Below are 11,428 nucleotides of genomic sequence, written 5' to 3'. Positions count from 1 at the left end.
ATGGGTGATTTCTTTGCAGGCAAACCAGGTGTCGCCTTTTCAGTGTTCCTGACTCCTGAACAACTCAAATGGTACAGGATGGCGGATTCCCCGGATCCTCCTATGCCTCCTTGTCACCCACATGTCTCTTCGATGGTCTCGCCTCAGCACACAGTGAAGGATCTCGGTCCATTTGTCCTGGCATGCACACAGGCCACTGATTGGCAAAATGCATTTCACTCTGTATTGCTCTATTCCCTGTCACTTGATGCTAATTGGATTCAGTCTAACACATTTTTACCCACTTCTTTTTTGGAGCTCCAGGTTCTGGATAGGCACCATCGACGTGAAACAACTGATCGCGATTTTGCTGGTCAACTTCATTATTCTCTTCTCACATCGCTGTGGTCCATGGATTCATCTGATGTTGGTCTCTGCAACGTATCACCTGTTGTGTTTTAGATGAAACCAGGACCAATATATGTTCCCCAATACTCTGTAAAAGAGGCTGGGATGATTGGCATTTCGGAAACAGTTGACGGCTTGCTCAAAGCAGGAGTGTTGTGTGAAATTCCTGCCTCTGATTTTAACACCCCCATCTTGCCTGTTGAAAAGAAGAACACTGGAAAGTTTCGCATGGTCCATGACCTACGAGCAATTAATGCGGCCGTGTTAACCCTCAGTTTGCCCATCCCGAACCCGCACTCGGCATTGTCCCAAATTACATCAGACCACACTCATTTCACTTGCATTGACTTGGCTAATGCTTTGTTTTGTTTTACCCTTCAATGAAGCAATTTTTTGCTTTCAATTGGAATGGTGTTTGGTATTCCTAGAATCGCCAACCTCAAGGCTTTGTACTTTCACCTGGACTCTTTAATAACTGTCTTCATCAGTTGTTGTCTCTGCTTGAATTGCCTCATGGGGTTCTCCTGGTGCAGTATGTGGATGACCTCTTGCTGGGGGCTCCATCTGAAACTTCTTGTCTCGAAGCCACTAGGTCTTTGCTTTCTCATTTGGCCTCTGTTGGACTGAAGTGTTCCAACTACAAACTCCAGATTGCAACTACTCCAGGCATCATGTTCCAAACTTTGCTGTACTCACTCACCTGCACCGACGGATGGTCAATGAACAAGGTATGCGCAATCTTTCTAAGACTCTTTGTTGGACCACGGAAGCAGATACTTCCTTCATCTCCTTGAGACAACATCTTTCCACTGCCGCAGCTCTTGCGATTCTTGATTACAGTCGCATGTTCTATCTTGACGTCTCTGAAAAGATCAGCAGTGTTTCTGCTGCTCTTTATCAGAAAGGGGAATGAGGAAGTCGACAAGTTTGTCTCTCCACACTGGACTCTACGAGACACCTCTTGACAACCCGGACTTGATTCTTTTCACAGACGGATGTTGCTTCAAAGGCAACGATGGCCTTACCTTAAATCTGGATTTGCAGTAACCCAACCCACAGACACAGGTTTATAAGAAGTCCAGGCTCCCAGTCAGCACAAAGAGCAGAAATTTTGGCATTAACAGCAGCTCACAAGTTGGCAAAAAATCAGTCAGTTAACATTTACACAGATTCGGCGTATGCACACATGACAGTTCATGTTGCATGAAAAGAATGGCAGCAAAACGATTTCCAAACTGCAACCGGTACACCAATTAAACATTAGGATGAGATTCTCGAATTGCAAGATGCTTTAATGCTCCCGACAACGGTGGCAGTCCTAAAAATGCAAAGGTCACTCTTGAACTAATGATTTTGTATCAGCAGGAAACAAATCAGCAGATTGAGCACTAAAAAAGTTTGCGTGGTACCGACCAACACTCCAACTAACTGTAAGTGAGTGACAATATCAACAAGAGGTGACAGTAAGTTTTGGCAGAAAAAAGTAAGTCCAGAAGAAAAGAGTCTGTGGAAGTCGAAAGGGGGTGTCAAAGATGAGGATGGCATATGGCGAAAAGAGGGTAAGTGCATTCCATCTCGGACACAATTGAAAAATCTAATTGCTGAAGCCCATGGAACATGCCATGTAGGTGTGGATGAAACAATGAGACGACTCAACTCCTGGTGGCATCCTTTCATGAGACAAATTGTTAAAGGTGAATTGCAGGACTGCAGCGTTTGCAGTAGGTATAACAGTGTAGCTACAACGAAACCACCACAGGGAGTTCACGATCCTTACGTGGATGCCCCTGGTCATGTAACTTCAATAGGATTTCACTGACATGATTAAAACAGTGTCAGGTTACCGGTATATCCTAGTCATAGTAGATTCCTTTTCACAATGGCCAGAGCCATATCCCTGCAAATCTGAAACAGCAAGCAGAGTGTAAAAACATTTGGTTAATCACTACATTCACAACCAGATGCTCCCTTCAAAATGAATACTTGTGAATCTGTGTGGTTAAAAGTAACTAAACATAAATAGTCTTAGCCTAGGTGTACAGGTCCCTTTCAGCTCACGGAGCAGACGATCACAGCAGTACGTCCTGCAGGAAAGGGGGACACATGGTTCTACATCTCGTCTACACGACCCACCAGATCAGTCTCAGGTTCAGCGATCCCTCCACCTGACACCACTCGAAAACCACGTCTTCTCCAGTGCCGGGTGGCACCCGTTGATGACTTCATTCGACAAGGAAGCTGACTGCGCCCCAGCTCGACTCATCCCAGAGGAAAAGGCCCCATGCCCGATGCACCACCCTCTCTGGACGATGACGACGCTGGCACCTTTTTTAAATTTTGTTCATTTCAAGTGTCGCACTCTTTCGAGTCCGAAAGGGGGATTGAAGTATGTCTAATGCCCATATTTAGTCATGACTACATAATTTCCTCATGTCCTCAGCTCTAGCCAGATGTGTCCTTGAGCGCATCTCTGCACGTAGGCTAACCTTGATGAACTGTATAGTACATAATCCATTGCCAGCTAGAACCGGTTGAGACAGAAACCCTTTGTTTAAGTGGAAAGCCCTGAACTCACGCCACAGGTTTGATACCACCCATAGTCCGCCCTTCTGACAAGATAAAGGATATGTGCTTTCTCTGTACCTTCGCATTTCTGATCTGCTCTCTACAGCCATTGTCTGTAACTCATAAGTGCCCGGAATATTCTGTAAGTAGATTCTTCGAAAATATTTCCCAATTAGTCCTGCGGATAAGCGGAATCGGATAGAGAGACCGATTTGAATATTGACCTAGCTAACTGTTTGGTCCACTATATGCTGTAGTACCACCCGACATGGGGAGCAGTGGCGTCTCGAGCATGAAAAGCCCACAACCCCCACCCCAGGCAGTCTGGTGGCCGTCCAGGACACCCAAAGCGAGGAGCTTGGCTGAGTAGTTCAGGAGGTCAGCTAGGATGGCAACCACCACAGTCCCTACGGGGTGACTCAAGCGAAAGTCCATGAGGAGAGAACCAATGGCAAAGCAGGAACCAAACAGGAGTAGGTGACAGCTGCGGATGAAGCCCTGCCAAGGCATGGTTGGGAGATGGCGGCCGGTGACGCTGATCGAGCACCGCTGAGGCTTGGTTGAGAGGCGGCAGCTGGTGGTCCAGCACCACCAAGGTGTGATTGATCGTCAGCGAATGCTGGTCGAGGACCGCCGAGCGGGGGCAAGAGGCGGGTGTAGCTCAGGTACCACCAAGGCATGGGCGAGAGGCAGCTGGGGCACCACAGAGGTGTGGGTAAGAAGTGCCAGGGGCGTGGTCGCCATCGAGTCATGAGCAAGGGCCAGCAGGGGGTCAGGTGCCACCGCGACAAGAGCAAGAGGTGACTGGGGGTCATCTGCTGCAGGTACAGGACCGGGAGGTGGCTGGGGATCAGGCGCCACTGTGAGATGAGTCAGAGTTGGCTGGGGGTCAGGTTCCACCGAGATATGAGCATGAGGCGGCTGGGAGTCAGTTAGGCGGCGCCGAGACATGAGCAAGAGGTGGCTGGGGTTCAGGCACAGCCGAGGCATGAGGAAGAGGCAGCAGGGGTACGGTCAGTGCGGAGGCATGAGCAAAAGGCTGCAGCGTGTCAGCTTCCACTGGTACATGAGCAAGAGGCGGCTGGGGATCAGGCACCGCCAAGACATGCGCATGAGGCAGCTGGAAGTCTGTCGGTGCTGCTGAGTGAGAAAAATTGTGCTTGACTCTGGCAAAGCCTTTGGATTATGAAAAATGTTTATAATGGTACATGATGTTTTATGGAAGAAAACATAAAGCATAACATGAAACAAAACAGTTGTTTTTCATAATTATGGATATTGAGATTCATAATGAAATATTATTCATAGATTACTTCTCAATAAAGAGAAGACAATTATTTTGAGCCTGCAGAGTGCTCTGCCAGCGCCATCTGTTGGGGCCAGCAAATAAATCCAATGAGCACTCGATTTCTCTTACAAAAGTTAGACGAACATCACATTTATTTTGAAGAATGAATATGGATTTAAAAATATCCATCCAACCATTTTCTTAGCCACTTATCCTCACAAGGGTCGCAGAAGTGCTGGAGCCTATCCCAGCTATCATTAGGCAGGAGGCAGGGTACACCCAAAACTGGTTTCCAGCGAATCGCACAACACATGGAGACAAATAGCCACACTCACAATCACACCTAGGGTCAATTTAGAGTGTCCAATTAATGTTGCATGTTTTTGGGATGTGGGAGGAAACCGGAGTGCCCAGAGAAAACCCACGCAGGCACAGGAAGAACATGCAAACTCCCCACAGGCGGGGCCGGGATTTGAACCCCGGTACTCAGAACTGTGAGACCAACGCTCTACAGCTGGTCCACCGTGTCACCACTGTAAAGTAGTAACATAAATTAATTGCTTATATAAATATGATTAAAAAAAGACTTGAGAGGACACAAAAATTAAAGTGCAGGACTTGCGACTTAATTTGGTACTTGCCTGTCTCAACTTGGGGACTTGACTTGTGACTCCCAAAAGCACTGACCTGGTCCCTCCTCTGACAATTACAGTTTAAAAAAAAGTGAAAACTTGCAAGTTCCTGAAATCTCCCCAAAAAGAAACTGCACATTCTGTTTAGTTATTACATGTAATAAATGTTATTCCTTTGTACAGTGAAGAAAATAAGTATTTGAACACCCTGCTATATTGCAAGTTCTTCCACTTAGAAATCATGGAGGGGTCTGAAATTTTTATCGTAGGTGTATGTCCACTGTGAGAGAGATAATCTAAAAAGAACAATCCAGAAATCACTACGTATGATTTTTTTAACAAATTATTTGTGTGATACAGTTGCAAGTAAGTATTTGATCTATCCTATCATCTACAATTCTGACCCTCAAAGACTTGTTAGTCCGCCTTTAAAAGTCCACCTCCACTCCATGTATTATCCTGAATCAGATGCCCCTGCGTGAAGTCGTTAGCTGCATAAATACACCTGTCCACCCCACAGAATCAGTAAGACATGGCCAAGACGAAAGAGGTGTCCAAAGACACCAGAGACAAAATTGTACGACTACACAAGGCTGCAAAGGGGTACGGAGAAATTGCCAAGCAGCTTGGTGAAAAAAGGTCCACTGTTGGAGCAATCATTAGAAAATGGAAGAAGCTAAACATGACGGTCAATTTCAATCGGAGTGGAGCCCCATGCAAGATATCACTTTGTGGGATCTCAATGATAATTAGAAAGGTGAGGAATCAGCCCAGGACTACACGACAGGACTTGGTCAACGACCTGAAAAGAGCTGGGACCACCGTTTCTAAGGTGACTGTTGGTAATACACTAAGACCTCATGGTTTTAAATCATGCATGGCATGGAAGGTTCCCCTGCTCAAACCAGCACATGTCAAGGCCCGTCTTAAGATTGCCAATGACCATTTGGATGATACAGAGGAGTCACTGGAGAAAGTTTTGTGGTCAGATGAGACCAAAATTGAACTTTTTGGTCATAATCCCGCAAACCATGTTTGGAGGAAGAAGAATGATGAGTTCCATCCCAAGAACGCCATCCCTACTGTGAAGCATGGTGGTGGTATCATAATGCTTTGGGGGTGTTTTTCTGCACATGGGACAGGACTACTACACTGTATTAGGGAGAGGATGACCACGGCCATGCATTGTGGGATTTTGGGGAACAATGTGTTTCCCTCAAATCCCATACCGGATCGGTCGTGGCCCGGGTTAACAACGCCCGCCCTAGGCACTGCTAACCTGCAGGGCATCGGTGGAAATTCAGCTACTGTGGGTCGAAGGCAAAGAAAAGGAGGAAACAGGATCCGTCGTCAGAAGAAAAAGAGGAATGCACAGAGCCTACAACTGAGTGTAGGGACTTTGAATGTTGGGATTATGACAGGAAAAGATCAGGAGTTGGTTGACATGATGATTAGGAGAAAGGTTGATATAGTGTGCATCCAAGAGAGCAGGTGAAAAGGTAGTAAGGCTAGAATTTAAGGAGCAGGGTTTAAATTATTCTACCATGGAGTAGATGGGAAGAGAAATTGAGTAGGGATTATTTTAAAAGAAGAGCTGGCTAAGATTGTCTTGGAGGTGAAAAGAGTATCAGATCGAGTGATGAGACTAAAATTTGAAATTGAGGATGTTATGTATAATGTGGTTAGCGGCTATGCCCTACAGGTAGGATGTGACCTAGAGTTGAAAGAGAAATTCTGGAAGGTGCCAGGAGTGTGCTAAATAGATGGAAAGAATACTTTGAGAAGTTGATGAAGGAAGAGTTGAAGAGGCAAGGACCAGGGAATGGCAATGATTAGTAAGGGGGAAGTCAGAAAGGCACTACAAAGGATGAAAAATAGAAAGGCAGTTGGTCCTGATGATATACCGGTGGAGGTATGGAAGCAATTTGGAGAGATGGCTGTGGAGTTTTTGACCAACTTATTCAACAGAATACTAGCGGGCGAAAAGATGCCTGAAGAATGGAGGAAAAGTGTTCTAGTTCTCATTTTTAAGAACAAAGGGGATGTTCAGAGCTGTGGGAACTATAGAGGAACAAAGTTGATGAGCCACAAAATGAAGTTATGGGAAAGAGTAGTGGAGGCTAGACTCAGGACAGAAGTGAGTATCTGCGAGCAACAGTATGGTTTCATGCCTAGAAAGAGTACCACAGATGCATTATTTGCCTTGAGGATGCTCGTGGAAAAGTACAGAGAAGGTCAGAAGGAGCTACATTGTGTCTTTGTGTATCTAGAGAAAGCCTATGACAGAGTACCAAGAGAATAACTGTGGTACTGCATGCGTAAGTCTGGTGTGGCAGAGAATAAATTAAAATAGTACAGAACATGTATGAGGGCAGCAGAACAACGGTGAGATGTGCTGTACGTGTCTCAGAAGAATTTAAGGTGGAGGTGGGACTGCATCAGGGATCAGCTCTGAGCCCCTTCCTGTTTGCAGTGGTAATGGATAGGCTGACAGATGAGGTTAGACTGGAAGCCCTTGGACCATGATGTTCGCAGATGATATTGTGATATGCAGTGAAAGCAGGGAGCATGCAGAGGAACAATTAGAAAGATAGAGACATGCACTGGAAAGGAGGGGAATGAAGATTAGCCTAAGTAAAACCGAATATATGTACGTGACTGAGAAAGGTGGAGGAGGAAGAGTGAGGCTACAGGGAGAAGAGATAGCGAGGGTGGAGGACTTCAAATATTTAGGGTCAACAATCCAGAGCGATGGTGAGTGTGGTAAGGAAGTGAAGAAATGGGTCCAAGCAGGTTGGAAAAGCTTGTGGAAGGTGTCTGGTGTGTTATGTGACTGAAGAGTCTCTGCTAGGATGAAGAGCAAAGTTTACAAAACAGTGGTGAGGCCGGCCATGATGTACGGATTAGAGACGGTGGCACTGAAGAAACAACACGAAGCAGAACTGGAGGTAACAGAAATGAAGATGTTGAGGTTCTCGCTCGGAGTGAGCAGGTCGGATAGGATTAGAAATGAGATCATTAGAGGGAGAGCCAAAGTTGGATGTTTTGGAGACAAGATTCGAGAGAGCAGACTTCGATGGTTTGGACATGTTCAGAAGTGAGAGAGTGAGTATATTGGTGGAAGGGTGCTGAGGATGGAGCTGCCAGGCAAAAAGAGCGAGAGGAAGACCAAATAGAAGGTTTATGGATGTAGTGAGGGAAGACATGAGGGCAGTTGGGGTGAGAGAGGAAGAGGCAGGCGGTAGGCTAAGATGGAAAAAGATGACACGCTAAGGCGACCCCTAACGGGACAAGCCGAAAGGAAAAGAAGAAGAATCTGTTTCACTCAGTCAGAGCATTGAAGATGGGTTGTGGCTGGTCTTTCAACATAAAAATTATCCGAAGTACACAGACAGGAAAACCAAGGAGTAGCTCTGTAAGAAGCATATCAAGGTTCTGGTGTGGCCTCGCCAGTCTCCAGACCTAAACCCAATAGAAAATCTATGGAAGGAGCTGAAACTCCGTGTTTTTTAGGGACAGCCCAGAAACCTGTCTGATCTTGAGATGTCTGGAGGAGTGGGCCAAAATCCCTCATGCAGTGTGTGCAAACCTGGTTAACAACTTCAGGAAACGTTTGACCTTTGTAATTGCAAACACAGGCTACTGTACCAAATAACTTTGGTTTTCGCAGGTCTTCAAATACTTATTTGCAGCTGTATAACACAAATAATTAAAAAAAATCATACATTGTGCTTTCTGGATTCTTCTTTTTAGATTATCTCTCTCAGAGTGGACGTGCACCTACGATGAAAATTTCAGACCCCTCCATGATTTCTAAGTGGGAGAACTTGCAATATAACAAAGTCTTCAAATACTCATTTTCTTCACTGTAGTTATTTGCATAATGTGAAAAATCCCATATCAAATATGAACTCAGGCTACTTTTGGTTGCCCCATCAGCTCATGAACACCTTCCTATTTGCCAAACAGTTCATAGATCATAACTTGGATGCGGCTGGATGAAGTAGAAGTGTTCATTTACCGCAAGAGGTCTGCGTTCATTCATCCATCCATCTATCCATTTTCTGTACCACTTGCATCGCGGGTACCTATCTTCAATGACTTTGGACTACAGCTGAACTGGGCACCAGCCAATGGCAGGGCACACAGACGAAGCACCATTTACACTCACAGCCACACCTACGGACAATTTATTCTTTAATTAACCTACAATAAACATTTTGGGAAGGTGAAGAAAACCCTGTTGGCATAGAGAGAACATGCAAACTCAACTCAGTAAGGCCAGAGCCCAGATACAAATTCACAACCTCTGAACTGTGAGGGAGATGAGCTATTCATTCAATGCTCATGATTCATGTCTTAAATGCCAAAGAGAAGGCCAGATTTCAACCCAGGACTTCAGAAGTGTAATTCAGATGCGCTAACCAGTCATACACCGTGCCATCCTGGAGGTCTGCATATTATTGGTACATCCTCCCGATTCTAAGTCACATAAGTAAACAATCTTTGTCCTGACAAGATGGTCATAAATCAGGTTAGTAGGAATAAAAGTGGAGATCTGATTTTTGTTTGACTTTGGTGTGCAAAAGTATACTCTTTATTCTTATTATATATCCAACTTTATTTTGCCCCAAACCCTCCCGAACCACCCATCCCCCACAACTAGTGACATTCCCATGTCACCAGTCACTGTCACTGTTACAATAGTCAATCAGACCTCACCTGCAGAAAGAAGGCAACCAAACAAAGAGCAGAAAAAGGGTTACTTTCAGTTTGTTTTTTTTCTTGTTAAATAGTAATAAATACATTAAGATGCAGTGGTTCTTACTTTATCTTTTTCTCTTAAGCAGAAGGGTTAAAAAGTTTATTTTTTTAAACTTTGTTTCTATTCTTTTTAATTCTTTATTGATCTGTGTTGGATCTTTAGCAGCAATCCGGACCAGTTGTCTTGATGATTAGCAGCACAGAGAGAAGGAGCTGTCTGGAGAAGAAACGACAGGAGGAGGACGAGAGGATGAGGAGACGAAACCTGTGAGTGCCAAGAAGGCATCAGTATTCTGTGACCTTCTCTTCCCTCCACCTGCCTCTACAGACCGATCACAATTGGGTGACAGAGGCAGGACAAAAACAAACAAAATAACCCAAAAAACACATAACATTCAGGAGAGAAAATACAAGAGTCCTGAATCACACATGATCTCTCTCCTGTTGAAAAGAGATGCATGAGTGTGTGTGGGTACGTGCGCATGGGGTGACCGTTCCTCGAAACGCTGTAAATGACAACATACTGTTGTAATTTGTAAACATGAAAAGTGTGCTCCCCTTCCACTTTCTGCCTCCAAATGGAGTGAAATAGAAAAGCAAGGGGCCTCTATAACCTCTTCATCCTCCTCCCTGCTCTCCAGGCTCAAAACACCAATAGAACACACAACTCCCCAAACCACAGAAAAAAACCAAAACAAAAATCAAATAATATTAAACAACAACAATAATATTAATGAAAACAAACTTGTCACAATCATTCAAGTTCAAATGAAAGTCGCAACAAAAGACAAAAAAGTAAAACAGGATGAAAAGGAGAGTTTTCCCAGCATCCTCCTCCTCTCATGCAGTACAGACTGTCTCCTTCAGCACAAAGTTCTAGTCTTTGTCTCTGAACTCCGGCTGTTTATGTGTAGTTGTCGTAGTTGTAGTTAAAATTGTATGGCTTTAGGGCATGGTTCAGGTTTTATCAAGAGTTGGCCGGCCCCTCGTCTGAGTCTGGCCTCCCTCTGCCCCCTGTTGCGGGGTTATTGTTGTTGGAGGCAGGGTAGTAGTCTTCAGGGGGCGGTGCTTGCGGCCCGGGTGCGCCGGGGGCCGTCCGAGTCCGGAAGGCAGACAGTCCCATCGGCAGAGCGAGGGGTAGGGAGGCGGAGCCGAACTGAGACGCCTCCATGGAAGACACCGCCCCCAGGTGGTGCAGCCCTAGGGACACGCCCACATCCATGCTGTCACTCATCTGGGGCGAGGGTCCCTGCTGGCCCCTTCCTCCACTGATGCCCGTCTGTCCACCCTGTCGCAGGCCGCGCCCGCCATTCCCGTGGTGGGAGTAGGTTGGGTGGGGATGGTGGGGCTGGTCCAGGAAGTGGCGCTGGTGTTGTTGGGAGGCAGCCGGCTTGTGGAGCAGCAACTGGGTGTACGCTGGGTCCTGACCCCCACCTCCACCATCACTGCCTGGCCACATCCTCATCTGCTGCTGGGATGGAGCCTGAGAGGAGCGAGGGTGCAAACAGAAGAATGAGAAACACACATGCAGGTAGAAGTTCTAATTGTGAAGATGGGAGGCAAAAATATCATTGCATAGGTTGGTCATTTTCATGTTGAAAGTCTTAACTCCGAAACAAATTATCAATCTGACTTTGGAAGGGCTTTTCATACAAAAAACAAAACAACAAAAAGCACTATATATTAAATAATATTTTTTTAAAAAAAATCAAACCCGCCAATTATGAATTACAATAGTGTTAACAACAATAGCAGTGTCTAACCAGATTAATATACGTTTTCAGTATTTTTT

General features: G+C 45.5%; 1 protein-coding gene across 11 annotated transcripts in view; it reads right to left on the bottom strand.

Annotated features, from left to right (window-relative positions):
- Positions 1 to 9,429: 9,429 nt before the first annotated feature.
- dyrk1b (dual-specificity tyrosine-(Y)-phosphorylation regulated kinase 1B) overlaps positions 9,430 to 11,428 on the bottom strand; it is a 124,613-nt gene continuing 122,614 nt past the window's right edge. For all 11 annotated transcript variants that reach the window (XM_061821061.1, XM_061821062.1, XM_061821063.1 and 8 more), the window contains one exon: positions 9,430 to 11,119. In XM_061821061.1, coding sequence (XP_061677045.1) covers positions 10,604 to 11,119 — 516 coding nt within the window. In that variant the 3' untranslated portion in view covers positions 9,430 to 10,603. The remainder of the gene's footprint in view (positions 11,120 to 11,428) is intronic.

This window comes from Syngnathoides biaculeatus, chromosome 5, assembly GCF_019802595.1.
Source record: "Syngnathoides biaculeatus isolate LvHL_M chromosome 5, ASM1980259v1, whole genome shotgun sequence".
NCBI classification, from domain to species: Eukaryota; Metazoa; Chordata; class Actinopteri; order Syngnathiformes; family Syngnathidae; genus Syngnathoides; species Syngnathoides biaculeatus.
Note: the sequence above shows the minus strand (reverse complement) of the source record. Positions and strands in the feature narration are given on the sequence as shown.